General features: G+C 40.5%; 2 protein-coding genes across 5 annotated transcripts in view; one reads left to right on the top strand and one right to left on the bottom strand.

The window, feature by feature from the left end:
- Positions 1–2,249: 2,249 nt before the first annotated feature.
- LZIC (leucine zipper and CTNNBIP1 domain containing) lies at positions 2,250–14,046 on the bottom strand. Its single transcript, XM_024749804.1, has 8 exons — positions 14,015–14,046; positions 13,238–13,398; positions 9,288–9,392; positions 8,081–8,216; positions 7,648–7,746; positions 5,893–5,988; positions 5,462–5,543; positions 2,250–4,966 (listed from the first exon to the last, which is right to left on the bottom strand). Exons 3-8 carry the CDS (start codon positions 9,386–9,388, stop codon positions 4,908–4,910), a joined length of 573 nt encoding a protein of 190 aa, XP_024605572.1. The 5' UTR covers positions 9,389–9,392; positions 13,238–13,398; positions 14,015–14,046; the 3' UTR covers positions 2,250–4,907.
- Positions 14,047–14,058: 12 nt separating this feature from the next.
- The window catches only part of NMNAT1 (nicotinamide nucleotide adenylyltransferase 1), a 24,027-nt gene continuing 11,742 nt past the window's right edge, over positions 14,059–26,343 (top strand). The window contains exon 1 of one of the 4 annotated variants that reach the window (XM_024749798.1): positions 14,059–14,183. The gene's annotated coding sequence lies outside the window, so the exon portion shown is untranslated. The other 3 variants (XM_024749802.1, XM_024749803.1, XM_024749799.1) reach the window with 3 other exon arrangements.

The following is a 26,343-nucleotide window of genomic DNA, read 5'->3' as shown; positions in this document are numbered from 1 at the left end:
TGATTTACAAGCTCAGAGCTTTAAAAACCAAATCTAAGGTATAATTTACCAAGACCTAGAATAAACGTGATGTAAAATTTGAAGTGCTAAGTTAAAAAAAAATTTTTTTTTAAGGGACTTCCATGGTGGTCTAGTGGTGAGGACGCGGCACTTCCACTGCAGGGGGGCATGCGTTTGATCCCTGGACAGGGAACTAAAATCCTGCATGCCGAGTGGCGTGGCCGAAAAAAAAAATTTTTTTTAAAGATGAATAAACACCACATTTTCTAAGAACATGGTCAACCATAGGATTAAGACAATCACTTACAACCTAATCCAGGCCAAATATTTACTTTTACCTAAATTACCTATTTTTAAAATTATCATCGAGGGTCACTGCCTCAGTTTTCAACTTGGCCTGCCTGGTTTATGAGTATTGCAGGAATAAGGCCAGGCCTAAAAGAATCAGGTTTTCATACAAGCCAAAAAAATCACTGAACTCTTCTTATATATATGACAATTTAGCAGCAACAAAAAAATAGTACTTGAACTAAGACATTTTAGAATGAACAGACATAATTACAATAACTTAAACTCTTAAACCATGTATTGAAATTATGACTTGAAACACAAAATCAGAGATTCTTGTGGGAAGGCTTCAGAAGTTCAGTCACAGTTGCCAGAAGCTGAGGACAGAGGACCTGTGACTGATGCATAATCTTAGAAAGGATTCTTACTAGCATTATCTTCCTCTTTTGGTTTTTTAATTAATTAATTTTTGGCTGCGTTGGGTCTCCATTGCTGTGCACAGGCTTTCTCTAGTTGCAGCAAGTAGGGGCTACTCTTCTTTGTGGTGTGCGGGCTTCCCATTGCAGTGGCTTCTCTTGTTGCGGAGCACAGGATCTAAGTGTACAGGCTTCAGTAGTTGTGGCAAGCAGGCTCAGTAGTTGTGGCTCACGGGCTCTAGAGCTCAGGCTCAGTAGTTGTGGCGCACGGGCTTAGTTGCTCCGCATGTGGGATCTTCCTGGACCAGGGCTCAAACCCGTGTCCCCTGCATTGGCAGGTGGATTCTTAACCACTGCACCACCAGGGAAGTCCCTGTCTTCTTCTTTCTTAACTCAAAAGAAAATTGGTGGCTCTCCTTGACCTCCTTTATAGAAAATATTTTTTACTTGTTTATTTTTGTTTGCGGTACGCGGGCCTCTCACTGTTGTGGCCTCTCCCGACACACAGGCTCAGCGGCCATGGCTCACAGGCCCAGCCGCTCCTCAGCATGTGGTATCCCCCCGGACCGGGGCATGAACTGGTGTCCCCTGCATCGGCAGGCGGACTCTCAACCACTGCGCCATCAGGGAACCACCAGGGAAACCCTACTTGTTTATTTTTAAACGTAGTCCATTGTCTGAGGCTGTAAGGAATGTGATGCTCTCAGAGGAAAACAACCAAGCGTTAGCAATCTACCAACTGACAGCCTCAAACTGCTCAACTTTCCTGGTCCTCTGCTTGGAAGAGCATGGACTTTGCATTGTAAGCTCTTAAGAATGTCACTAACCCCTTGTGTTTGAGGCCCTTGCAGCATTACAGTCTTTCCACCTTGCTATTAGTGTGAGCAGGGAGAGGGGCTTTCAAAAAGAAAATGAGTGAGGATGTCAAAAGGCCATATTCTAGGGTGATATCTAGTAGAGCCATATTTCTAACCTGCTTTTTGCAACTTAATGAAAATATTAAGTACTAGTTTCCCCAGTTTCTAAATCTTTTCAATTCCAGGGCCACACAGACTGGAAGCAATTACAGCTTGTTCACGGGGGTCTGTGGGAGTGCTGACAGTTTTAATTTACATATTAATGCTGAAAAACAATTTGAGAGGCAAAGAAGAGTGTTCTTTGGTCTTAGTAATGAAAAGACAAGAAAAAAAAAAGTGGACAGGAAAGTGATTGAAAAGCTCTAGGCAAAATGGTCTGGGTTTATTTTTTCTGTAATAATTTCAAACTATCCACCGGTCACTGTAATAAGATACTATTCCAATGGTGGATTTGCAGTCTTTTATTTTGCCTAAGATGACCATTCTTTGGCTGAGTGTCTTCAATAAAAGGCCTATCGACCAAAGTTAACAACCCATCTGTCCCAACTCCAACTCGTTCCTGGGAACAACTCATTCTATCGCTTGACTTCTTCCTCTACCTAACTTAACACTCACAGGATAAAAACAAAGCAAAACGCTGAAAGAGAAATTGTTTTAAATTATTAGATTTCATTAAACAGCCAGGTTGGACACTTGATCATTGGAATTTATTTCTGCGGCAACCCCAGTTCTTTGAAAAATGCAGGAATTCTTTCCATTAAAATATTAGCTTGACCCAAGGATGTCAAAAAGCTGCCTTAGCATTAGTTATTGCAGTTTGAGACCTCCCAAGAAGTCTAAAAAACTAGAAGATTAAATATAGCAAAATATGAACATAACATGAACGTAGTTTACAAGTCATTTAATAACTACAGTTGTATAGACTTTTCAAATTATTTTTCTAAATTACCAAATTTGTGAAAAATATATCATATGGCCCTTGAAAAAACTATTAAATGGTGGATTAACCCCAATGTAAAGCTTTCTACATTAAGAAAGAGAGGGGAATGCACGGTAATCCTATGTAGTAGTTAGCTCCTATGATCCCCACTGAACAGATGAGGAAAATGAGGCTCAAAAAATATTGTCACCAAAAATACATATATATATTGTCACCTACCAAAGGTCACACGGCCATGACTGACAGTGTCTTGCTAGGCACTGCAAACCTGGTCACTTTGAAACGAAGGTTAATTTTAAATTAAGTACTAGTCATCACTTACAAAATGAATATATTAATGTGATTAACGACAAAATATTTCACTGAGGTTAGTCTTACAGAAAGTTTAAGGGAAACCAAAATTAAGGACTCCAGATTCATTTAGGCCTCTTTCAAATATAAAATATTCCTAATTTTCCTTGTCTTACTGCTACTGGAAGGGAATCTTGCTATGAATTAAAACAAAACCCAAACAGCAATTCTGTTCCTAGGTATATACCCAAAAGAATTGAAAAGGGATATTTAAACAAATACTTAGGCACAAACGTTCATAACGGCAGCACTATTCACGATAGCCAAAAAGTGGAAAAAACCCAAATGTTCATCAAGAGATAAATGGATAAACACAAAGTGGTATCCACTCAAGGGAATATTTTCAGCCATTAAAATGAACGAAGTACTGATACACACTACAATGTGGATTAAACTAAAAAATATTACGCTAAGTGAAAGAAGCCAGACACAAGAGGTCACATACTATATGATTCCATTTATATGAAATATCCTGAATAGGTAAATCCATAGAGACAGAGAGTAGATTAGTGGTCGCTAGAGGACTGGAAGGAGGAGGGAATGACTGCTTAGTAAGTATGGGGTCTCCTTGGGGGGGATGAAAATGTTTTGCAACTAGATAATGGTGGTCACTGCACAACACTGTGAATGTACTGAATGCCATTGAACTGCACGCTTTCAAATGGTGAATTTTAAATGGTCATGTGAATTTCACTTTGGTTAAAAAAAAACACACAGAATAATGAAATAATGGTGATTGACCATAAAGCCCTAGATGAATAACAGGTAATTTGCTTTTTCTTAGTTTGTCACAATTTAATGAGTTTGTGACCATCATAACCAATATATAAAAAAGTACCCATTAAAAGTTCCAAATAAGGCATTAATGTAGCTGAGGTCCCCTAATTTGTCCAGTTGGCAGAGCACCTAGTAGAGTTTACAGTACACAAGAAGCTTTAAAAATGTTTTTAATTTGTATAAAGTCTAAAGAAAAAGAATATTGAGAAAAATGTGAAAGAATATAAAGTGGCCAGAGCCTAGGAAATAAGGTGACGTACATGCATATGGGAAAAATCTATATATCTGAGCATGCAGAGGGACGTAAACACTCAGGAGAGAAACCGGCTTCTTCTCATAACTTATTCTGTGTTTCTCCCAAAACTGAAGAGTAAATAGTAGTTTACAGTCACCACCCTCTGGGTTTCAGCAAAGAGGTCACACACAGGGAGGGCCTCGAGCTGCCACTTCCAATTGCTTCCCTGGTGAAACAACGCAGGAGGTTAAGTTACTTCAGGAGACTCTCAACAGGGCTCCCATTGTTCCAAGCTCAAAACTCAGAGATACAATGGGCACCATTCATACTGAGAGCTTACGGGCTGGGGAATGGTCGCTCAGTGACAACTTTTTTGGGGACATTGAATTTTCATAAATACGGACTTATACTGATATGTGGGAATTATTTTTTAAAAGCAGCACAAAATAAAGAAATAAAACTCAATGGACATTAAACTGACAGGACACCCAAGTCTTATCCCCAGCTCTGTCTCTAATGTGACTTTAAGAAAGTCACTTGCTCTTTCTGAGCCTTACTTTCCTTGTTTGTAAAATGAAAATGATTCTAAGATCACTCAGAACTCTAAAGTTCTGTGAACACATATGAGGTCTGTTGATGTTGCTACATTATTTACTCCAACAAGTGGGGATAAATTATGAGCAGAAAAGAATCATCAGTTCACATCTTTTCATTTACTACCAGCATTTAAAAACAAGGAGGCTCAATAAAGACAGGCAGAGACACTATTTTGTTTTCTCTTAAACAGACAAATCATAATGAATAAGGTCCAGTGAGCCCCTCCATCCCAACAAGTCCAGGATCACAGAAGTGGGTATCCCTACACAAAGCACAATGATGAAGGGCATAAACAAAAGCCTTAAGTATGTTTTTCTGTCACCTTTTCTTAGGTTATTAATACATTTCATGAATCTCTTGACTTCTTTGCCATGACTCAAAATCCCCGGAAGAAAAATGCCATTTACAACAAGAATGCGATCGATGTCCTAAGTTTTCACACCATGTCATTTTTTTGTTTTTTCAACCTCAAAACTTGCCAAAGCAAGAACTTTGTCGCCAGAGCCTAAGGAGAAAGACACATAATAAACAGAAATGTCATTTCAAATGCATTTATATTTCCAGGTAAAGAGAGGAAAATCTATCACGTAGATGATAAAACAGAAAATGAAACGAGTTTTTATTATCAGCGCATTATCCCTGACCCTCCCCACTGCCACGACAATTTCCTTCCCTGCACAAACAACTCAGCCACGTAGGGCAATTTATTGGTTACAAATACTTACTTTAATTAGGGTATGAAATAGAACATGTAACATTTTAGTTTACTTTTATATTTACATTTAGCTGAAATATTTTTAAAGCATTAGGCTATATTAATTTGATTATTTTTAATTAAATAGTATTGGAAAACAAACCCATTAAAAAGCGGTTTATAAAGAAAACAATTCTGGTTTCACCTCTAAACTCAAGAAAAGGCCATCATTTTATCTCACCCGTGCCATCTGTCAATCTAGAGCAGTAATTCATATCCAGCTTTCAGAAATAGGAGGGTACTCACCAAGGTCTGTAGAGACTTTCTCAAACTGGCTGAGTATAGCACCTGCGTTTGTTGACAAGAAGGCCTCGTCATCTGCAGTCAGCTAAACAAACAGAACAAAACCCAAAGGACTGAGTTCAAATGTGAACAAAGTGGCTCTAGGAATCACTGTTAAGAATGTCTTAGGGGCTTCCCTGGTGGCGCAGTGGTTGAGAGTCTGCCTGCCGATGCAGGGGACACGGGTTCGTGCTCCGGTCTGGGAAGATCCCACAGGCCGCGGAGCGGCTGGACCCGTGAGCCATGGCCGCTGAGCCTTCCGACGAAAAAAAAAAAAAAAAAAAAAAAAAAAAGAATGTCTTAGGACCACAAACTAAATCACAGATCAAGAAGTTCTATACCAAATACTTCACACTTTTTCTTTATACCTAATATATTAAATTAAATACAAGTACCTTCTCTCCAAGTTTCCTGAGAGCTGTTAGTATCTCCACTTTCTGCTGAGTATACAGGTCTCTTTCCAGCTTTCCTACCATGAGATCTCTATCCATCTGTAACAGATGAATGCAAAGCATATGGTATTTAAGTTAAAAGCATTCTTTGCAAAAAATCAAGCTTTTCAGATGTACTTTTTAAAGAAAAGGTCCTCTACCAATTAATATTATAAAGAACTATAGAAACAACTCAAGGCAAACATGATAGAAATGTTATTACACAGTTCTAATAAATCTTGATACTAACCATAACCATTGTCTTAGTTATAAACTCTACTGAGGAACTAGTAGGTCAATAGCTTCTTTAAAGAGGAGCTATCCTCTAAGAACTCTATTTCATTAAACTGAAGTGTGGTCTAAAGGCCTGAATGAGACAACTGGTAACAGATCTCCTGGAACTTTGGTTAAATATCACCTCTACCACCAGAAACACTGATAACATGTACTATGCTTTGGTACTATTCTATGTGCTTTACACATTTTACTCCATTTAAACCTCATAACAACCATAAGAGGTAGGGACTATCATTACTGCCTTTTTACAAATGGGGAAACAGGCACAAAAAAAGGTTGAAGAAGGACTTCCCTGGTGGTCCAGTAGTAAAGAATCCGCCTTCCAATGCAGGGGACACGGGTTCGATCCCTGGTCGGGGAACTAAGATCCCACATGCCGCATGGTGCGGCCGAAGAAAGAAAAAAGAAAAAAGAAGAAAAAAAAAAAAGAGGTTGAAGAAAATAACTTCCCCAACATCACATACGTCCACAGTAGAACAGGGGTACAAATCCAAACAGTTTGATCCAAATCCATGCTCTTAACCACTATGCTATTAAGTTACCAATGGCTGCAAATAACTTATTAATGTCTTAACTATATTCAAGTCTATAAACAGACTTCCTCAAGTGTCAGGTTTATAAAGATGTTTGAAATTCTTAGATGGGAAAGGCCGCACATGCATAAAGCATGGCTGCTAATGAATGCTAGATGGGATTTCAATTCAGAGCTCCAGAAATAAATAGTAAAACTTTAAATGTGGAGTTGTAGCAGAAGCAGTCAGTAGCAATTTAAACTGCCATATGCTGGTTAAACCTCTACATTTGTTATCAACAACAACTGCTCAAAGGACTAATTTTGTCAGAAACCAAGTTGTGGGTTGTGGCTCTAAAGTCAACTGACTAGTTTTTTGAAATAGACTATTTTTTAGAGCAGTTTTAGGTTCACAGTAAATTGAGCAAATGGTACAGAGATTCCTCATACACCCCTTGCAATCACTCATGCATAGTATCCCCATTATAAACATCCCCACCAGAGTGGTATATTTGTTCCAACTGATGAACCTACACTGACACATCGTAATCACCCAAAGTCCATACTTTACATTAGGGTTCACTCTTTTTGTTTTTTAAATGTAATTAATTTATTTTTTAAAATTATTTGTTTATTTATTTGGCTCCGCCGGGTCTTCGTTGTGGCGTGCGGGCTCTTTTAGTTGCGGCACGCAGGATCTAGTTCCCTGACCAGGGATTGAACCCGGGCCCCCTGCACTGGGAGCACAGAGTATTAACCACTGGACCACCAGGGAAGTCCCTAGGGTTCACTCTTGGTGTTGTACATTTTCAAATGACCAATTTTTAAACTTTAGAATAACATAATGAGCAAATTCTTGGGCTGAGAAAAGAAATACATACAGGGACTGGATCAATTTAAAGAAACTTTACCTCTGCTAACCTTGTCCGAAGCTGACCTGGTTGTTTCTTTGCAAACAATCTGATGACCTCTGGGGTTTTAAAGGCCTGGCTGATAGCTGCCTGGATAGCCTAGAAATACAAGAAGGTGAAAACTAACCAAAATAGTCCAACAAAGCAGATATTACAATATTTGATTGATAGGTCTTCAATTCTTAATAGGTCTTCTTTGTTCATCAAACAGTATTACAACTTTAGTATCCATTTGCTATTTCTATGCATGTCACTGGAGTCAAATATATAACTAGATGAAGATCTGGAAGCAAATGCTGTTTTATCCATAAGTAGACATTCCTCTAGAAGTTAAACCCCAAAAAGGGTACATTTTCTATCTTAAATATACTTACTGGAAAAAAACAACAACAAAAACCAAACTGTGTCACCAATGTAAGTAAATGATGCTTACCAGTTGCATTCCACTTAGTTCATCAACCAAAGTCATATTTCCAGACATAATTTTCTTTAATGAATCATTAAATTCACTTAGTTGTTCCAGAGTTTCTTTTTTGGTTTCTTCATATTCATCTGTATCAAGTTCCTCTCTGAAGTACAGTGAACATAATATAGAAAAATATAGAGTTCCAAAAGAAAAAAACAATCTTAGTATTTATACACTAAGACTTCAGATACATATATATACAAAAAATATCCTGGGGGAAAAAGGCTGAAAGGAAATATCAAAATACTAATGATGGATGTGTTCAGACATTACTGTGGGCGTTTTCCTGCAATTCTGACAATTAAACTTTCTTATTTTTTTTTAAACCAAAATGAGACATACTTAACAAACAAACCACATAATAACTTCCTTTTAAGCAGTCTCTGAATCAATGGTATAGCCTTGGGCAAGATACTTGACTAGCCAAGTCTCAGTTTTTTTTATCTATTGTATAAGCTGTAGATAATGATAGTACTTACTTTATAGGGTTGCTATGAGCATTAAATGAAATATGGAAAGTACTTGGCATATAATAAGTACTTAATAAATAGCTGTTATTATTACCATCATTATCATTAATGGTAGGTAAAATTTTATGCACCTTGAAATACAACAGCAATGCAGTACTTGCCATCTGAGTACTCCAAACAAGCCATTTATTAAACATTTACTACAAAACAGCTCCCATTTATCTAGTGCCTGCTTTGGGCCAAGCATTGTGTTGTTCCCTTCATCTGCAATAGTTACAATAGTCTTTCAAGGTTGTTAAAAAGGCAATGAGCAGTCTTATTTCTTTGAGCAGTTAAGGCTGAAGACACACCAGAAGTTCAAGCAGTACCTTCTCAGCTTGATACCAGGCAGGGCTACTTCAAATACTGAAGACAAGATGGGTGTTATTATTTCCATTTCATACTCAAGGAAATGGAAACTTAAGGTGGTTAAATATTTAGCCCAAGTTCACATTCACTTTGAAATTAATCTAAATACTTTCACATCCCAGCCTTTTAAACTCCAAAGCCAGTACTGAGTTTATTTCTCCAGCAGACAAAGCACTGTGAAGAACACTACAGGGGAAACCAAAATCACACATGGGCCTGCACACATGCAGCTTATAATCTAGCTGCAGGAGACAAAAGCCATTTTACAGCATAGCAGCACACAATTATACTATTACCTGCATTCCTCCAGGTCCTGTAATTGCTGCATTAGTCTATCCAACTGTTCTTCTAAGTTCTGCTTTAATCTGCTTGTCTCTGTCTTTCCTCTGGAAGCCATTTTACTAAGTAGAACAATAAAGCAATTTAAAGTAGGCTATACTCAAAAAAAAAAAAAAAAAAAAAAAAAAAGTGGTGGGGACTTCCCTGGCAATACAGTAGTTAAGACTCTGCGCTTACCCTGCAGGGGGCGCTGGTTCGATCCTTGCTCTAGGAACTAAGATCCCGCATGCTGCGTGGTACAGCCAAAAAAAAAAATTGGCTATACTCTTTCTGAGCTACAGGTGTGGGGAAGATAGTCGTGCAAAAAAAAAAATCTCAATTTATATATAAAACTTGAAACGCATATAGTAGTAACACCCCACAAAAATGCCTGGGAGTCTTCTTAATTGAATTCACAAATTAATTAGAAGTCTTAACTATTAGTCTATCTTATTTTAAACATATTTGATAGATGAAAATACAGATTTATAAAGAAACAGATCAGGCGTGACTCTGCTTTACAAGATTCATTTTAACATTCTTTTTCGTTCTTAATAAGTACACTCCAGGACTCAGAATACTCCTAGTATTATCTTATTGGTCTTTAGGTGCATTTACCTAATGACTTGTGGGCATGAACAACTTTTTTTTTTTTTTTTTTTTTTTTTTTGTGGTATGTTGTGGCCTCTCCCGTTGCGGAGCACAGGCTCCGGACACGCAGGCTCAGCAGCCATGGCTCATGGGCCCAGCCGCTCCGCGGCATGTGGGATCTTCCCGGACCAGGGCACGAACCCATGTCCCCTGCATCGGCAGGCGGACTCTCAACCACTGCGCCACCAGGGAAGCCCAATGAACAACTTTTGATGTGAATTTCTGCTTTGGAAATGTTGTCTCATTGCGGTGGCTTCTCTTCATTGTAGCCCATTTTTCTACTGGATTATCTTTCTCTTACTGATTTATACAACATGGATATAAAGTCCTTGCAATTATGTTGCAAATATCATCTCTTGTCTCCTGGCTTTAAATTTTATTTATGGCATTTTTTGTTATGGTAAATTATTATTTTTAATGGCCAAACCTATGTTCTCCTCTATGTTTTCTTAGTTTTGTGTCCCATGAAAGCAAGCCCTGACCATCTCAAGATTTTTTAAAATATACTATTTTGTTTTTGGTTTTGGCTGCACCGTGGGGCTTGTGGGATCTTAGTTCCCTGACCAGGGACTGAACCCGCGCCCATGGCAGTGAGAGCATCAAGTCCTAACCACTGGACTGCCAAGGAATTCCCAAAAATATACTATTTTTTTGTTAATGCTGTGAAGTAGGGATCTAACTTTTATTTTCTTTCAAATGGATAGCCAGCTGCCCCAACACTGTTTACTAGTATTTATTTATGCTACCTTTAATTGAGACTCAATAGAAACAGACTCAAGTCTGTTTCATTGATAATATTCTGGTCCTAAGACATTACTTTACTATTTTAATTATTATAGCTTTAGAGCTGGTGTATACTGATGACTGATAAGGAGTTGGCTCTATTATTGTTTTTTTTCCCCAAAATTCTTGACTATACTTGTACATTTTCCCTTCCAGATGAATTTAAGAATCATTTTGACAAATTCCAAAAAAAATTCAATTGAAAATTTTTAATTTTATTTTATTGATTTATTTATTTTGGGCTTCATTGGGTCTTCATTGCTGCGTGCAGGCTTTCTCTAGTTGTAGCCAACAGAGGCTACTATTTGTTGCAATGCATGGGCTTCTCACTGCGGTGGCTTCTCTTGTTGTGGAGCATGGGCTCTAGGCACGCAGGCTTCAGTAGCTGTGGTGCACGGGCTTAGCTGCTCCAAGGCATGTGAGATCTTCCCGGACCAGGGCTCGAACCGGTGTCCCCTGCATTGGCAGGCGAATTCTTAACCACTGTACCACCAGGGAAGTCCCTCAGTTGAAATTTTGACAGGGGTTACATTAAAATTAATATGGAGAAAATCTGTATCCTTAAAATTTGAAACTTCCAATCAAGCAATATATCTCTCCACTTATCAAAGCTTTCTTTTATGATCTCTAGTTTAAAAAAAAAGTATTATTTTATTCACAGAGGCTTTAAACACTGGATGTTCTTAGATATCTTGTATTTTTTGTTAATATCGGAAATAAGGTTTTTGTTATTACAATTTCTTTTTTAAAAAAATTTATTTATTTTTGGCTGTGTTGGGTCTTCATTGCTGCACACCAACTTTCTCTAGTTGTTGCGAGCAGGGGCTACTCTTTGTTGGGGTTCCCCGGCTTCTCATTGCGGTGGCTTCTCTTCATTGTGGAGCACGGGCTTCAGTAGTTGTGGCTCATGGGGTCTAGAGCACAGGCTCCGTAGTTGTGGCGCACAGGTTTAGTTGCTCCGCGGCATGTGGGATCTTCTGGACCAGGGATCGAACCCGTGTCCCCTGCACTGGCAGGCAGGTTCTTAACCACTGTGCCACCAGGGAATTCCCTGTCCACCATTTCTTACAGGTAAGACTCCAGCCTTCGAGACCTTCCCTGAGTTCCAAAGGGTGGATTCTGAATAGCTGCTAATCAAGGGAGGAGTAGCCAAGAAACTCCCTGAGGCAAGATTAAAGAGACAGAGAAGAAGCTCATCCTTGTCTCTTTTTTTTTTAAAAAAAAGACTGGCTAGGGCTTCCATGGTGGCGCAGTGGTTGAGACTCTGCCTGCTGATGCAGGGGACGCAGGTTTGTGCCCTGGTCTGGGAAGATCTCACATGCTGCGGAACGGCTGGGCCTGTGAGTCATGGCCACTGAGCCTGCGCGTCTGGAGCCTGTGCTCCACAACGGGAGAGGCCACAACAGTGAGAGGCCTGCGTACTGCAAAAAAAAAAAAAAATTTTACTTATTTTTTTTTGCTGCGTTGGGTCTTTGTTGCTGTGCACGGGCATACTCTAGTTGTGGTAAGCGGGGGCTACTCTTCACTGCAGTGCGTGGGCTTCTCATTGCGGTGGCTTCTCTTGTTGCGGAGCACGGGTTGTAGGCACTCGGGCTCAGTAGTTGTGGCGCGCAGGCTCTAGAGCGCAGGCTCAGTAGTTGTGGCGCACAGGCTTGGTTGCTCCGCGCCATGTGGGATCTTCTGGTCCAGGGATCGAGCCTGTGTCCCCTGCATTGGCAGGAGGATTCTTAACCATTGCGCCACGAGGGAAGGCCTCATCCTTCTCTTTTGAGCCTGCATTTTCTTCTACTTATCAAGGCCAAGTCATCCATCCTTCAAGGTCAAGTTTCACCTTCTCCATAATGCCTTCCTTGGTTCCCTCCCAATCACTACATTGTGAGTTATTTGAGAGTAGGGATTTTACATTTTCTTTATACACCAGCGTCTAGCACAATGCTGGGCAGATAGAAGGTACTGAATAAATAAATGGTAAATGATAATTGATCGCTTTTGCGATCAATTGCAATTTTGGAGACTAAGATCTATGTCTTAGTCTCCATTTAACACTATGTCTGCCTTGAATTATATGTGATTTCATCATAGCTTGTTGTTTATTTGTCTGTCTTCCTCTCCAGACTGTAAACTGAGAGCAGAAAATGGGTCTGATTCCTTTCTTAGCCTCTTCAGCACTTAATACAGACTACATATTCGATAACTGAATGAACTGTATAAAGGCACAACGTACTGTAAGGAGGTAAAGCTATTCTAAATGAATTTCAGAGAAGATGAAAATGCTTTAAAAACCTTACCCTCATGCTACATTATTTGAGATTTATCCCAGAAAGATTAACTCACGGGCACCACCTAGTATTCAATAAAGGTGGTGCACCTTTTACCGAAACTGCAAAATTACTCTCCGTGTCCCCTCCATTGGCAGGGCGTCTCTTAACCACTGCGCCACCAGGGAAGCCCAAAAACTTAATTTTTGAGAATTAAGGTACTCATTCATGCTCACCTGTCTCTTAATCCTCTGAACTCTGCTCAGTGCGGACCGGTCTCAAATTGCATAAACCTCCAATTCTTGAAGTTCCAAGTGTCTTAAACTTGAGGAAAGCGAAACTGTTCATCAGGACTACAAGAGGCTCAAAGTTCAAACCACCTGGGGGGGGGAGCTGGCTGGGAAAAGGGAAACCATTAAAAAGTGGTTTTATTTACTATACATAAACGTATACCTAAAGCAGTCCCAGTAACTGCCACTTGGGCAGCCTGCAACTGAAACACACCCTCTCTTTCTAGGACGACATCATAGGGGCGGGAGGGGGTGTGGAGAAGGAGGAGAAACCCGTTTTCTTTTTCGACTGTGCCTCTGGCAGTCTTTCTGAGGTTTTTTTCTAGTGAGGCCGAGAGTGTTACTCAGGAAAACCCCGCACCCGGATCTGCCTTGAAGGAAGTTGTCATATCCAAAATCACGGAAAAGGAGCGCATACATTTTCCCGGCTGGAAGTGAGCAGCGTCTGGACCTCAACCATCCGGACGCGGTCAGGGAGCAGCCCCGATCACAGCCCCAAATCCCATCTCCCACCGGGGAACATGAAGCTCCCACATTTGGGTCGTGCGGCGGCCGGCTCGACTAGGCCCGACTGCCACCAGAGGTCGCCGGGAATCCGCTGCCTCCGAAACTCTTCCACTTTTCCCGACCAGAAACCGAACCACCTCCTCAGGCCCTCGGGGTCCCTTCTCCGCCTCCACCCACCACTCGGTCCCAGAGTTCGGAGCCAGGGGCCCCGCCTACCTGAGGGGCCCCGCTCGGCGGACGCGTAGAAGAGGAGCACTTCCGTCAGACGCACGCACTTCCGGCCTCCTGGAGCCAATGAGGGCGCGGCCGCGGGTGTTACCCTCATTAGCGTCCGGGCTGCGGAGCGTCTCTCGGAGAGCTCGGGCTGGTCCGCCCTGAGCAGGAGGTAAGTCACCTCCCAGCGCTCTTGAAAAACCCGTCTCTGCTGGAGTCAGCTCAGGACTGCTTAGGGTCTTTGAGGGTAAGGTACAACTGTCCCTGAAGGTAGGTCACATTCAAGTTTGGAACAGGGAGTCTTGCCCCTTCATTGTTTCTGTTTCTCTCTGTGGAACCGAAAACCTCGGTAAATTTGCCTCTGGAACAAGTGAGTGCACCCTGGGGGGAAAAATCCTTTTCTAGAGGCTTCATGGGCTTGGCGGGGCACTTCTCATTTTTCTGAAATTCGTAATTTCCAAATCTATAAAAGACTAGATCTATGTTCCTGGAAGCGGGACACTCACTCCTCTTGAGGAGAGACTGTTAGCTGTTGGCAGCAGTCTAAAAGTTACTCAGAAAATTAAAACATTTTCAGATGTTCCCAGCCCATCTCCTTGAAGTCATTAGTCCACAGGACGACATCAGGGTTTACGGCGAAATTGTTTCTCAGGTGTTGTCTTTAAAGTTAATTATATTTCAGCCACCCAGGACAAATTTCCAAGATTACCGTAGAACTCCACCAGAATGAATTGTTTGTCCAATCATAGAATTTCTTAATTTATCACCGTAAATTGTTTCTCAGAGTTACAATTTGCATGTGAAACCACTCTTCTAAGTCCAACTTAGAGAAAACTGTTGACACACCAGTTGGAATGGTTCCAATAGCCTACCTTGCAAAACGCCTCAGATTCACAGAATTTGCTTTGTAAAAGTAAGTGGCTGTCATGTTAATATAATTAGCCCTAATTTTTGACATGTGAATATGTGTGGAAGCGTCAACATTTTTGTGGAATATCGAACTCTCAATGACAAATAGTTAGGGCCAGTGCCACACAAAACAAAACTGGAAAATATACTTCTTTCATCATTGGAAGAACTTGCTGAATAAACATTTTCTCACTGTGTTCATCCCCTAATTTTGATGATGATAATAAGGTGTTCTATTTAGGCATTTATGTTGGTTTTACTGTGTACAGTCTTAGAAGTGGTGGAGGAAAGGCCTCACCATACGTGCGTTGTATTTGCGTGCTGTTTCTCGGTGACAGTCTGATTCAGCGGTTCTATGCTGAGAGTGTTCTTACATACCTTTGAGTTCTGTTTAGAGCTAATGGACAATGAAAAAGTATTCCTAGTGCATAGACAAGAGAAATTGGTTTGGGTTCCAGTTCCCAAACAAAAATAGAATACAAGCCTGGAGGGGAAATAGGGAGGGAAGAGAAGATGTTGGGAAAAGATGAATGAATATTAGGTAGGTAGTCACAGGAGAGAGCCTTGGGGAAGAAAACCTCAGAACTGGGAGTCATAACTGGAAAACCAGATAAATACTACTTGGCAGCTGGGAAGGTTTAGGACACCTCAACTTGGACTTGGGATGGGAGTCCAGAGAGCACTAGCTGCTCCAACTAGGTAGGGAATATGCAGGGGCCGATGAAACTTGAGTGGCTAATAAGAAGTACCATGGGGCTTCCCTGGTGGCACAGTGGTTGAGAGTCTGCCTGCTAATGCAGGGGACACGGGTTCGAGCCCTGGTCTGGGAGGATCCCACGTGCCGCAGAGCAACTAGGCCCATGAGCCACAACTACTGAGCCTGCGCGTCTGGAGCCCGTGCTCCGCAACAAGAGAGGCCACGATAGTGAGAGGCCTGCGCACCGCGATGAAGAGTGGCCCCCGCTTGCCACAACTAGAGAAAGCCCTCGCACAGAAACGAAGACACAACACAGCAAAAATAAATAAATTAATTAATAAACTCCTACCCCCAACATCTAAAAAAAAAAGAAGTACCATGAGCCAAAGGCACTCTGAATGCGTGGACCTCTTTCTAATGTCTACGAGTAGATAACATACCATTGTAAATCTTGTGTAACGGTTAAGAGCATGAACTTTTAGAGTCAAGGTTGTTACACAGGCTGTGAGATCTTGAACAAGTTAATCAACCTCTTTCAGCTTAAGTTTCCTCATATGTTAGGGAAAAAAAGAGAGAATAATAGTACCTACTTCATTGGAGTGTTATAAGGATCACATGAGTGCTTAGTATATTGCTTTTGGCACACAGGAAGAACTCAATGAATGTTACTGTTATAAGTTGTCACCATCATTATAGTTACATTAGTATAACTGGATATTTATTTTTGAGAAACAAGCCCATCCAAAGAGAATGGGTGAATGTATTGCCATTCAGTGAAGAGCACAGGAGAAAAAATAAGGATTCCATAGCAGGAACCCTGAAGCTTTCTGCCCTTCTGTTGTCAGTTTCCCCCGCCCCAGGCAACCACTGATCCGTCTTCTGTCACTATAAATTCTTTTCTAGAATTTCATATAACTGGAATCATATAGCATGTTCTTTTTTGTATCTGGCTTCTTTCACTCAAAATAATGTCTCTTCAGATTCATCCATGTTATTTGTATCAGTAGTTTCTTCCTTTTTATTGCTCAGTAGTATTCCATTATTTAAGCTAATAATAAACTTCATTCATTAATTCATTTCTTGATTAACATTTGAGTTGTTTCCAGCTTTTGGCTATTACGTATAAAGCCAACCCATACAATTCTTTGTGTAGACGTATGTTTTCATTTCTCCTCATTATTTTTAAGCTATGCTTTTAATTTGTACCTAAAATCCTTTCTTTGTGGCCTCCTTAGTGACCTTTCTCCATCAATTATTAGCTTTCTTGCAGGCTGTGTGGCTTCCTAATTGTGCTTTTCCCTCAACCAACCAACATTCTAATTCTGTTCTTCAAAAAAAAATCAAATCAAATAAACAGCCTTCTTTTAACCATGATATCTCCTTGAAGGTAATCTTTAGTGTCTCTGGGTTTTACTGCCAGGTTCTAGTCTCTCTCTTTTTCTGTCTACCTACTAGATCTCCCTACTCGGATGTCCTGTGTATACCTCAAGTTCAGCAGCACCTTTAAAACCGTAGTGTGTCTCTTTATGCTTTCCCTTCATACCTCCCAACCTGTGCTTCCCCTAATACTCTCTGTTGACTGTCGGCACACCGTCTAAGTGGTCTCTTAAGTCAGAAATCTCCCTTCACCTCCTTCCCTCCTCCATTCACTCAGCTCATGTACTTGTAAACCCTTGACACCATCCCTCCTGTTATTACCCTTCATTATCTCTCACCTGGACCAGTGGAGCTTTACAAACTTTAAGATGTACACACATCACCTGGGGATCTTGTTAAGATGCAAATTTTGATTCAGTAGACCTAGGGTAGGGCCTGTGGTTGTGTATTTCTAACCAGTTCCCCGGTGATGCCCACACTGCTGTTGCATTCTGTCTCACTCACTCTCTTGGTAATGTCATCCAGTCTTACTACTTTAAATACCATCTATATGCAGATGACCCCAAATCTAGTAAATCTCTCGTCCTCTCCCCTGACCTGGGCTCTGTTCTGCGTTACCTACTTAACACCACTGTTTGCATATTTAATAGACATCCCAAACTTAACTTCTTTATAAGCTGAACTACTGATCTTCTCCCCTAAACCTATTCCATGACCATCTTTCTCTTCTCAGTTAAAGGTAACTCTAGTTTTTTAGTTGCTTAAGCCAAAAATTTTTGGAGTCATTCTTGACTCCTCTTTCTCTCGCAGCACACATTCCATCCATCAGCAAATCACATTGGCTCTACCTTTATAATATATCTAGAATCGAATGACTTCTCACCACTTCCACTGCTACCACCCTGGTCCATGTCAGCATCAGCTCTCACCCGGGTTACAGCAGTACCTTCCCATCTGGTCTCCTTTCTTCCACCCTATTTCCCCCTACATTCTGTTGTCAGCTTTAGCAGCCAGAGAGATCCTTTGAAAATATGTTTGGTCATGTCACTCCTCTGCTCAGAAACCGTGCAGTGGCTCCCTTTTACCACTGATGACATCTACCAAAATTCCTTCCCTCTGTTAACTCCTGCTCAGCCCTTCTGATCTCGCTGGAGATCGTGGAACTGGGCAGGCCTGCTTCTGCCTCAGGGCTTTTGCATTGTTTCCTTTGCTTAGAACATTTTTCCTTTAGGTGTCTGCATGGCTCACTCCCTTGTCTCCTTTAATTCTTTGCTCAAATGTCACATGGTGAGGCCTTTCCTGACCACCCTATTTAGAATTCCAACACTCCTTATCCTCTTGCCCTACTTTGTTTTACTCATAGCCCCATTATTTAATAAGCCGTTATACGAATGCATTTTTTTAAAATAAAGTTATTTATTTATTTGTTTTTATTTTTGACTGTTGGGTCTTCGTTGCTGCGCGTGGGCTTTCTCTAGTTGCAGTGAGCCGTGGCTTCTCTTGTTGCGGAGCACGGGCTCTAGGCACGTGGGCTTCAGTAGTTGTGGCACGTGGGCTTCAGTATTTGTGGCACATGGACTCAGTAGTTGTGGCTCACGGGCCCTAGAGCGCAGGCTCGGTAGTTGTGGCGCATGGGCTTCATTGCTTGCGGCATGTGGGATCTTCCCGGACCAGGGCTCAACCCCACGTCCCCTGCCTTGGCAGGCGGATTCTTAACCACTGTGCCACCAGGGAAGTCCTGAGAATTATTTCTAAAGTGCACTGATATATTACTCCCTATTTAAGCCCTCTAAAACATCCCCATTCCCTACAGGATAAAATCCAAACTCTGAGCATGGGGACACCCTAAAACAATCTTCCAACAGTTCCATATTAACTTAGAAAAAATTATAGTAAAGTAGAAAAAGGAAGAGAATTCTTTGTGGAATTTTTTGACCTTTCTCCAGTGAAATGTTTAACTATGACATATGTCTAATTAGGAATTCCATTTTTACATATCTTTAATTTTAATCTAAGTAGAGAGTATATATTGAAGACTAATGGTATATTGAATATACCCAAGCTTTCAGATTAGATGAGCATTTAGAAATTCAATATTCAATTCAATTAGTAATTAGAAAGTTTTCACTTCGAGGGTTTAGCAGCTGTGGAAAAAGTAGTGTGAAGACTAACTTAAAATTTTTTTTTAATTTTTTTTGCGGTATGCGGGCCTCTCACTGTTGTGTCCTCTCCTGTTGCGGAGCACAGGCTCCGGACACGCAGGCTCAGCGGCCGTGGCTCACGGGCCCAGCCTCTCCGCGGCATGTGGGGTCTTCCCAGACCGGGGCATGAACCCATGTCCCCTGCATCGGCAGGCGGACTCTCAACCACTGCGCCACCAGGGAAGCCCTGTTTTTTAAATTTTAAATGGAGAGTAGTGGATGTCAAACATCAAGTATTTTTTTTCTTATAGTAAATTTAATGAGTGTAATGCTTAATGTTTTTATTTTCTGAAACTTCCTTTTACATTCTCCCAGAAAGTTGCCCATAGGTGCACATGCCCAACATTTTGCTTACAACTTCAGAGACTTTGTACCTCTGAAGCCCAGGTCCCAGATTGAGAACCGCTAAAACAAAGCATCCCCCATGAAGTTGCTCAGCAAAAGTTTTCCACTCGGAGCAAACATGGGTTATAGCAGAAAGTGTTGTCAGTCTGTGAGGGACGATTGCTGATCATGGCTGTCTAAGTTATGAGGGGCTAAAAAATAGCAGTTTTAGAATTTTATACTTTTCACCTGTGTGGAGAAAGAGCATGCTTTGTATTTCATACGATATTGGTAGCATAAAATAAATGTTTCTTAATGAAATTAACTCTGGTGACTTGGTTTTGGAGGAAATGATAAAAGCATAAATGTGCATGAAAATTCAGTTTTATAGGTTATGGGTTAAGGTGCTGGTTAAATTTTGCTTCAAGTTATGCTTATCAATTAAGAAACAGAATTTCGTTTTCTGGAGTTACATTAAGAATGTTGCATAATTTCAAGACACAGAAGTACCAAGCAGGGACTTCCCTGGTGATGCAGTGGGTTAGACTCCACACTCCCAATGCTGGGGGCCTGGGTTCAATCCCTGGTCAGGGAACTAGGTCCCACATGCATACTGCAACTAAGAGTTCACATGCCACAACTAAGGGATCCGTGTGCCGCAACTAAGGAGCCCTGGAGCCACAACTAAGGAGCACATATGCTGCAACTAAGGAGACTGCAAGCCCGCCTGCTGCTACTAAGACCCGGAGCAACCAAATGAATAAATTAGTTTTTAAAAAAAGAAGTACCAAGAAGCCTTGGTCTTAAGAAGCAGCCTCTTGCATTTAGAAAAAGTCAGTTAAAAATTTCCAACTAGCGAAAAATGGTTGGATTCTGTATGTATTTTGAAGGTGAAGCCATTAGGACTTCCTGATGGGGTGTGGGAAAAGAAAAACAATGCATTTAGGATGATTTGAGGTACTTGACTGTAGCAACTGGAAGGATGGGTTTGTCATCAGCTGAGATCTTCAAGTAGATCAGGTTTGGGGGTGAGGGGCAAGATAGTTCAGAAAAAAAGAAACTTCTGATAAAAATCCTATCTTGAGATAAGTTGACATTCATCTGACATGTTGATATTTGGTTAATGAGGTCTAGAGAATGTAAAAGGCTGTGTTACTTTTAAATAGTTTCTGTTAACCATAGTAAAAGAATTATTTCAGGGGATTTCACTGTTAACCTATGAGTTACTCGCGTTTCTAACTCCTAAGTTTTAGAGCTATGTCTGGAATGTGAAAGGTGCTCAGAAAATGTCAGTGTGGTGGATGGATAGTGTGTTGGTGGGTAACTTCCCCTACAGCAAGTATCACCTGAACAGAGAAGCAGATGGAAAACAATCATTCCCATTTGTGAAGATCTGTGTCTGTCATAGATGTGTTGCGAGATGTTTGTATTAAACTTGTTCCTTCTGCCAAGAGATACTGTTCTTCCCCTCAAGAAATGGCATTATCTCCACTTACTAAAGACTTTGAGAGCATCTGTGAGTATCTAGCTACTACTTAAAATCCCTCAGAATCTGTGCATACACACAGAACAAGTCAAAAGACAGCATCATGCAGGTCAGCTGGCTATTTTCTCTAGACAGCAGTTGACTGTCATGATGCAAGAGATTGGTGTAGCCCAGGTAGGGGAGATCGTGATGAGTTTTACTCTAAAATCTCCCACTGCACTTTTAAAGAAGTGATAGATTGACCTTGTTCAAATATACAGTCTGGATCACTGTGTTCTTTTGAAACTAGACCTTTGTTCATTACTAAGATCTATATTTTTCTTTTTCCTTCTCAATACTTTTATAGTGGCCATCCAGCTGATGCTACTAACTTCACTGAAACAGAAAAGGAGGTTCAGAAAGTCAAAATACTAATGATCTTGAAAGTATCTAATAGGAGATCCTTACTGGGGCTGAATTTGCTTGTGATATCGACCCAGTGATTTTGGTTGAACGATTCCTTTTTATCCATTGTCAGTGCTCATTAATGTTGTCACCTGACAAATTTCTTCCCAGTGACTGGTTTTGCTGTGCTTCTTGTTGTCGTGGCTCTGATGTTCAGCTGACCCCACTTCATCTAGGAGTGGCAGGGTGGAGATGGGCACATGTTTGCTGGCAGTAGTCAGATGACAAGGCTGCTGGAAAAGGCTCAACCTGCCAAGACATATATCTAAGGCAGGAGACCAGCAAGGCTCAGATGTCAGCTTCAGACTGTTGATTTAGTATCTGGCCTTGGACAGGTTACACTGGCCAGCCAAGTCAGCCCCAGGCTTGAGCAAAACACTGTAGGATAAAGAATGGGATCTAATTAAATGGAGTGGAAATAATGTGAGAAGGATGGCTTTTTATATCCCATTCTAACCCTCTCTGCTTTTTCTTTGCTTTTAAAACTCTGCAGCTTCTTGGAGCTCCTGCTTTAAGAGGAGCTATACGTTCCCCTTGCAATGTAAGAATCCTACCTGAGCATTTACTTCCCTTGAAGGACTGGTTAAGCCTTTAAATAGGTATGGGTTACTTGGGAAGTTTTTGCTTACCTGTAGAAACCACACTGCTTACTGAAAGCATCACAGACAAGTAGTAAAGTTCAGGAGTCCTTTTTTCCTATATTTGGGAGGAAGAAAGAACTGTTAGGAATACTTGGCTTTTAATTGCAATACATATTTTAAATGTTTTTGCTGAAAGGGTTTAAACAAAGGCACCAACTTAGCAGGAGATGGAAAGCTTGCTGCTTAATGTGCCAACCCCGTCGAGCAGTTCCTACCACCGTTGATTAATGTCTTAACTTTTTTTTTTTTAATTCTAGTAAAGCAGACTTCACTCTACAAAAAGAAAAATTTCTCATGGAATTTTTAAACTTTCCCTGTTGAAATGTTTTAACTGTGATGTGTCTACTGAGGAGTTCTATCTCTCCATCTCTATTCTTAGTGTAAGTAGAAAATAAATGTTGAGGACTAATGGTGCATTGTATACAGCCAAGCTTTCAGGTTAAGATGAGCCTTTGGAAATTCAGTATTTAAAAACGTACACAGTCGGTTGCCAAAAATGTTAACACTGCGGTGCAGACTCCTTCACTGAAGGACCCCACACCAAATACAGAAAACATCCTCTTCAGTGCCTGCGGGACTGGTTCCATCTGAGTGAGCAGCACGGTAAAACCTAGAAGGACAGCAGAACAGCCTCAGTTTACTGGGTTGAATTATCTCAGAAATACATTCCTCTTTTTTTATTGAAGTATAGTTGATTTACAATGTCTTGTTAATTTCTATTGTATAGCAAAGTGAGTCAGTTATACATATATTTGTTTCAAGTTCTTTTCCATTATGGTTTATCACAGGATATTGATTATAGTTCCTTGTTGTTGATCCATCCTATACATAATAGTTTGCATCTGCTAACCCAAACTCCCAATCCTTCCCTCCCCCATTCCCCCTTCTCCTTGGCAACCACAAGTCTGTTCTGTATGTCTGTGAGCCTGTTTCTGTTTTGTAGATATACTCATTTGTATCGTATTTTAGATTCCACATGTAAGTGATATCATATAGTTGCTGCAAAATGGCATTATTTCATTCAGAAGTATACTCTTGAATGCAGACCCTAAATAGAAGGTGTTTCCTCATGTATCTATTGTGGAACAAAAGTGCTCAAAACCTAGCCAGGCTAAGGTTTTCCTTTGATCGAGGTCATGTGCTTATTATCGGCAATGCTAGTGATAATAACTGTGACAGTTTTTTTTTTAATTCCCCCGTTATTTCATTTAAACCTTACAGCAAAACTGTGAAGCAGGTATTTTTATCTCCATTTTAGAAATGAGGGCAAGGAAGGTCAGAGAGAAGAAGTAGCTCCTGCTGTTGTGGGATTACTGTTTGAACTGGCCTCCCACCAGGGAATTCTCTGGAGACTCTTTCTAGAACCATGTTAAGGCATCCAATAACTTTTTTCATTTTATAAAAATTTAGACATAGTCTTAATTTAAAGTTCACATCACTCTTTAAAGTACATACAAAGGAAAATATAAGTAAAATATACTAGTTTAAGGTATTCCTAAAACTTCAGCACATTTCAGAGTCCAACTCTTTTGTATCATTTTTTGACTTCAATTAGTTGAGGTCCCTGTTTTTCTACCTATATCATCTCCTTAGTAACTATTTATTGAATGAGTGGATAAATCTGATATTTTTATAACTGTAAAGAATTTTATAACATCAAAACAAAACATTAGTATTTAATTTAATTTGGATTCATATTCAAGTTGTAGGATGACTAAAAGAGATACTAAGGAACTTTTTAAGAATTCACTTCAGGGACTTCCCTGGCGGTCCAGTGGTTAAGATTCTGTACTTCCACTGCAGTGGGGCACAGGTTCAATCCCTGGTTGGGGTACTAAGATCCCGCCTGCTGTGCGGCATGGCCAAAAACCAAAACCAAAAAGAAGAATTCCCTTCACCTGAATTCTAAATGTGAATTTCTTCTTAGGTTTCGGTCTTTGAGCTCTTGAAGAGCAAGAAGTCCTATTCTACCCCTTTTTATTCTAGTAGTGTCTGGCAAATAGTAGACACTTAAAAGTGCCTGACAGAATGACTGCACACTTACCAATTGTGAAGAAAGTAAAGATGATATTACCAACCAGGTTGGTGAGGAGAGGTTGACTGCAGTATCGAGAAGATCTGGGCCTAAAAATCAATACCCTGGGTCATACATAAATTGATTACTTATTAGAAGAAATCCATGCTGTTAGTGTAACACCAGAAGGCCCTGACCCTTGAATTCTAATTGTGGCACTAGGTTCATTTGGCTCCAGGCAACTCACTCCTCTTAAGAACCTTCGTTCCTTTACTGTGACTGCAAATTAATTAATGCTAGCATTAATAAAAATATTATTAAGAGTTACTAATATCTTAATTGGTGGACAAATAATGTTTACCATTTCTCTAATTCATGTTAATTTGATATTTTGGTGAAAAAGCATTTTGTGGAAATTCTGGAGTAAGGAAATATGCCCTACCACACACAAACCTCTTATAGTAGAAGCTGGCAAGTTTGAGTTAGGCTAATTACAAGGAGTGTCACGGTTTCCATTCCTTCCCCATCACTTAAGTTTTCAGATTTTTTTTTAGGATTTTTAGAACTGCAGTTGATTTTGAATGTATCAAATTGCATTTGCCTCGTTTGCCCGAAAAAGGTATTAACTGCCTTTTTCAGCCAAAACTACTTTCCAACATAGAATCTGAAATAACAGGTCAAGTCATAATCTGGTTGAGTGTGCCTGTGTCACCCTCAGCCTTGCAGAAGTTAGCTAATGCTAGGCTGTTGGGACTGCTCTCTAGGGAATTTATAAATTGAAACGTCGGTGCTCTCATTGTTTCCCATTTGACGACTTCTTATACTAGAAGAAATAACTGTTGACTAAAAGTTAAACTCAATCTGCCCAAATCCCAGCTCTCCTGGCTGTACTGAGATTTTTGACTCTTCGAAGAGGTGAAACAGGTGACTACCACTGATAATAGGGGCAAAACAATGGGGCAGGCTGCAATTAAACACATAACAGGAATGGCAGAGGACACCAGAGCCATCTCCACAGGTAAGACGTGCATGCTGAGCTGCCAGGGGAGGGGGTTGGCTGGAGAAAGAACTTACTTCAGCAGAACATAGAACTGGAGGGCCAGAATGGTGATCCCAAGCAGGAACACTGTCACTTGGCTGCATGGGACACAGTGAGTTACATGATACATTACTTTTTCAGTGATAAAATGCCTTCAAGAAACCAAATTCAAGTTCTGTTTCACGAGAATGTTACATCAAACCACAGAAATAGAAGTTTTAAACATAGCAAAGATGAACTGAGATCCATCCCATTACAGCAAAATTATGTCTAATAATACTTCAGTATGAATAATAGTAACCATTTATTGAGCTCCTACTATATCACTGTGATTACTGGTCTCTAAGGAATCTTGAGAACCTTGCTTTCTTATTTGTTTATTTAGTTATTGTGGCTGTGCTGGGTCTTAGTTGCGGCATGCGGGATCTTTAGTTGCAGCATGTGAACTCTTAGTTGCAGCATGTGCGATCTAGTTCCCTGACCAGGATCGAACCTGGGCACCCTGCATTGGGAGCATGGAGCCTTAGCCACTGGACCACCAGAGAAGTCCCTGAGAACCTTCGTTTCTTTACCATGGCTGTAAGTTAATGCCATAAGACAACCCACAAGCAATAGTAAGAATTATTAATATTCATAATTAGTAGACAAATGTGTCACATTTTTTATTCACTTTCTCATTTAATATGCACACAATCCTATGAAATGGGACTGTGGTTTCCCATTTTATAAATGAGGAAACCGAGGCTCAGAAACATTAAGTGTCTAGTCTGAGGACAAACACCTAGTAGTAGCGAGCAGTAGAGCTACAGCAGAGGGTGAGCTACAGCATGGTTAGGACCCTGTGGCCCTGTACTGTGCTCGCTCTCCCCCCCCGCAGCCAGGTGGTTCACACTGAGTGAGTTAATGTACCTACCACAACTTACACAACCAAATGAGGTCTGTGGTTACCGCTCAATTTTGAAATTCTTTTGAGATTACACTTACATAGTTTCCACACATGTAGGAAAACCTTATTCCTTAACTAATAGTTCTACCTCTTCACTGTAGACTGTTATTCACCTTCATTATTTATTTTATTAATTGGATTTAGCACTGAATGACTTTAGGGTATTTGTAGAAATTAAATCTCCCCTCCAAAGACAAAGATTTACCCCCAGTGAAGGTACTCAAAACAAAAAGCAATTTCAAAATATACCCCCA

Source organism: Neophocaena asiaeorientalis, unplaced genomic scaffold (assembly GCF_003031525.2).
Source record: "Neophocaena asiaeorientalis asiaeorientalis breed wild unplaced genomic scaffold, Neophocaena_asiaeorientalis_V1.1 scaffold275, whole genome shotgun sequence".
Classification (NCBI taxonomy): domain Eukaryota; kingdom Metazoa; phylum Chordata; class Mammalia; order Artiodactyla; family Phocoenidae; genus Neophocaena; species Neophocaena asiaeorientalis.
The sequence above is the reverse complement of the archived record's forward strand: the minus strand, read 5'-3'. Positions and strand labels throughout refer to the sequence as shown.